At 27.0% G+C, this 4,327-nt stretch overlaps 1 protein-coding gene across 1 annotated transcript; it reads left to right on the top strand.

Annotated features, from left to right (window-relative positions):
- Nucleotides 1–368: 368 nt before the first annotated feature.
- LOC127076062 (probable WRKY transcription factor 46) lies at nt 369–2,980 on the top strand. Its single transcript, XM_051017611.1, has 3 exons — nt 369–936; nt 1,036–1,164; nt 2,138–2,980. Exons 1-3 carry the CDS (start codon nt 626–628, stop codon nt 2,718–2,720), a joined length of 1,023 nt encoding a protein of 340 aa, XP_050873568.1. The 5' UTR covers nt 369–625; the 3' UTR covers nt 2,721–2,980.
- The last annotated feature ends 1,347 nt before the right edge of the window (nt 2,981–4,327 follow it).

Raw genomic sequence — 4,327 nt, 5'->3', positions numbered from 1 at the left:
TTTTTCAAACAAATATCTCCTAAAATAAAATTTATTATTTAAAAAAAAGTCGTAAAAAATATATAAAATGATTTTTTAAGAAAAATATCATTTAAATACAATTTTATTTAATTTTAAAAAAATTAAAAATATGTAACACTTTAATCTATAACATTATATATGAGAATCAACCAAGAATTTTCAACCCTTTTTCCTCGTTGTTGCTCACTACCGTCATGGTAGAGTATAGCACCAATGTGTCCTTTTTTTTTTCTTGACCCATTCAATGGCCTAAAATATTGAGGCTCTAAGTTTTCACATTAGAAATAGTCAATAATTTCAATATAAATTTCATGGATTGTTCACTTTTTTCTTTCTAAAATCACATAAAATTAATATGAATATACACCATAGTCTTTTAGCCAAAAGAAAAAGGGACCTACATGGTAGAAAAACACACTCATCATCCTTTCCTTCTCTTTTCTTCTTAATAAATACCACCTTCCTCTCACCTTCATTTTTGAGCATACCCTTCACATAATCACTTATATCTCCTCCTCAAATCATCACATCCTCAACAATCTCACTTCAATTTCAAAAAAAAAAAAAAACTTTTGTTTGAAGTTTTTCATTTGGCATTTCAAAAATGGAAGAGAACATTAAGTGTGAACTAAGGCAAGGTAAGGAGCTAGCAAAGCAACTTCATGGTCAAATTTTCTCTTCATCTTCTTCTTCAACATCTTCACCATCATCAAATTCATCATCACATGAAGCAAATGAGGTCTTAATTGATAAAATACTCTTGTCTATTGAGAAAGCAATCACCATGGTTAAAGATAATGTGGGAAATTTTGAGACAAAAAATGTCAACTTGATTGGTTCTCATTGTTCACATGGAAGTCCTAAAAGTGAGGTTCAAGACTCAGAGTTCAAGCACAAACATGTCTCTAAGAAAAGGTATTGTCTTTTAAGTTACAAAGTTATTGTCTTTTCAAGGTTCATTGTTTCATAATAATTTTCTTTATTTATTTATTTTTTATATTTTTCTTTATGTAGAAAAACCATGCCTAAGTGGACAGAACAAGTGAAGGTGTATTTAGGAACATCTTCTGAGGGGTCTATGGAGGATGGTTATAGCTGGAGAAAATATGGACAAAAGGATATTCTTGGAGCTAAATTTCCAAGGTAAGAATTATTGTTTTTCATCTCATTTATAACTTTTTTTATATATTTAGTTACAGTCGCAAACGGACATGACCGTCTCCGTCTTGTTCTGTTTATATCTTTTTGGTAAAAATTCGAGTAAAATTGAGATGGAAAGAACATTACATAGTCTAGAGTGCGAGTTTGAAATGATGTAGTTTTTATTAAAATTGCGATTGTTCATTGTAATTTTTGTTTTCATCGATATTTTAATTTAAAAATTTGAAAATTATAGAACTGTTTTTATTTAGTATTTATTTATGTAAGTTGCCTTATCTTACTAAAAATATCATTGATCAATAAAATATAAAATATAAAAAGAAAGAGAACAAAAATCAAATAACTAGATGAAAGCTAATTATGCAAAGGACAAAGAAAAATAAAGATTGAATCCTGGTAGGTGCAATAATGTGTTATTACTAATGAGGGCCCGTAGGATGTGCTCAAAATAGAAAGGACACTGGAAAAGTTTAACAATTGTACCAAGTTGATGTTTTTGTGTTTATCATTCATGCCCAAATATAATTTAGCATCTTAAAGATATATAGTTCAGTCTCGTTAAAACAGTTAAGTTAATAGTTATACAGGGATATCTGATATGGAGAGGTGAGTTTGAATCTATGACATTTCATTTATTCATCGTGAATTTTAAAAAATGTGAATTCCGATTAGAATACTACTTGGAAAAAAAAAGATAGTTGTGCATTTATGATAATGATTGCACTTATTTATAAGATATTTGAAATGTGTAAATGAAATACTAGTAAATAATTCAATATCAAATTATTCATCGAATTTTAAATCAGGCTCAAATGTGGTTAAATTTAATTTAATTATACAAAACTGATTTAATGTCCCTGCAAATCATATGTTTAACTATATATTTGAGTTCATATTTGTATTCTTTTTCTTGATTATTTTTTTATTAATTGACAAATTGTGATTTGTAATGCAGAGGATATTACAGATGCACACATAGAAATGCACAAGGTTGTCTAGCTACAAAACAAGTGCAAAAATCAGAAGAAGATCCAATGATATATGAGATAACCTACAAAGGAAGACACACATGCATCCAATCTAGTCACTTGAACAAACCACACTCATCAAAATCAAATTTGAAATTTGGACAAAACAATTCACAACTCAATCAACAAATTCAACCACAAGAAGAAAAAATTCAACCAACTAGCCAAGAGAAAATTTCCACTTTTGACAACAAAGAGGATATTTTTTCATCATTCAATTTTTCTTCTCCATCAATAGGATCTCAAAATGGAGATACCAACATCTTTTTAGAGACATCGGTTGAAAACAAATTCATGGTAAATGAAAACAACAACAATATATTCTCGGAATCAAACGTTTTCACGTTGTCACAATTTGATTGGGAGAGTATTGATCTAGGCCCAAGTGAGTCAGACATCAGTGATATAATCTCATATCCAAATTCAGTTATCGATTATTCGATAGATTTAGATATCTTCAATAATTTTAACTTCGATATGGATTTTTCGAGCAACATTTACGAACTTTGATATAGATGAATTGTCACATTGTGATATTTGTGCAAGGATTAATATATAAGTTTTGTAGATCAAGATTAGTAAATTTGAAGAGAGAATGAAGAGAATTTAGTGTTCATGTTTTGTCTCTAGATGTAAAAATAATGAAACTTCATTTTCTTGTTAGTCAAGAGAGATTTTGAGTACTTAGGATGTAATGTAGTAATCATTTGTCTTTTTTTGTTCAAGCAAAGGAAGAATGTGTGAAATAAATAGTTTTTGGTTTTCTCTCATATTTGATGTATAAAATTGTTATCAATGCATCATTTCATTAAAGAAAAGACATAATATTGACTATCCCTCCTATCTATTTTAAATGGTGCTTTTGTAGAAGGGTGTTGATGGTATTTAGTTGTCCTTATCAAAATTGAATGCAAAATTAATTACTATTGTATCATTTTTAATTATTTATTACACAAAAAGAAAATTTGTTTGAATAAAATAAAAATAGTAAAAGCATTATAGGAAATTTAAGAATAGTTTTATGAGAAGTAATAAAGTTTATAGATTTTTTTTATAAAATATGTAAATAATGAAAACTAAATAAATAATAAATATAATTTTATAAAATTATAGTATTATTTACTTTTTTTATTAAGGAGGGTTGGAGCCCAAAAAAGGGGGAGATTACTCAACTTATTTGTCTATTTATTATTTTTATGAATAAATAAAAAAATTATTTTATTACTTTTCTAAATTCTTAGGAATGAGATGAAAAATGCCTCTTCCAATATTTTAATTTAGGGTCTATTTGAGAGTTTGTAGGGGAAGGAAGAGGAGGACTTTCAAAAAATGGAAGGATCAAGTGGAAAGAATGGATGGATTTTGGTTAAGAATATTTTTGTGGGTTTGTTTTTATTTATAATACCATAAACTCTTTAATTTGAGGGAATTCAAAATTTATATTAACGAATAATTTTGGAGGATTTGCGTAAATTTTTTAAATATATTTTATTTTGTTATAGTGTTCTGAAAATTAAAAATATAGTAATGATAAACACGATTTTATCATTCTATACAAAATCATTCTTTCAAAAAATGTCAAATATTTTTCTCTTTTTTTATTCATTTTCAGAAGCCTTCCCTTTCCCTCCGCTTTAAACCTCCAAAGAAAACCTTAAGGTTTTAGGTTCGAATTTAACCTTGAACACACAACAATTTTAAACTTATTAAGGAAGAATTTTACCATCTATTACAATTATTTTTACTCGAAAAATTGATCCATGTGATTGTTCGCAAATGATATATATATATATAGATATATATATATATATATATATATATATATATATATATATATATATATATATATATATATATATATATATATATATATATATATATATAATATATATATATATATATATATATAAAAAACACCGCATCAAGAAAGAATAAAACTATGAGAAAGATTAAGTTTTTTGAACAAACACAAGAAATTCTTTTTAGGTTAGAGAGAGAGAGAGAGAGAGAGAGAGAGAGAGAGAGAGAGAGAGAGAGGAGAGAGAGAGAGAGAGAGAGGAGAGAGAGAGAGAGAGAAGAGAGAGAGAGCAAGAATTAGTTTAAACTGTTTTACTATT

The sequence above is a fragment of the Lathyrus oleraceus genome, chromosome 4 (genome assembly GCF_024323335.1).
Source record: "Lathyrus oleraceus cultivar Zhongwan6 chromosome 4, CAAS_Psat_ZW6_1.0, whole genome shotgun sequence".
Classification (NCBI taxonomy): domain Eukaryota; kingdom Viridiplantae; phylum Streptophyta; class Magnoliopsida; order Fabales; family Fabaceae; genus Lathyrus; species Lathyrus oleraceus.
Note: the sequence above shows the minus strand (reverse complement) of the source record. Positions and strands in the feature narration are given on the sequence as shown.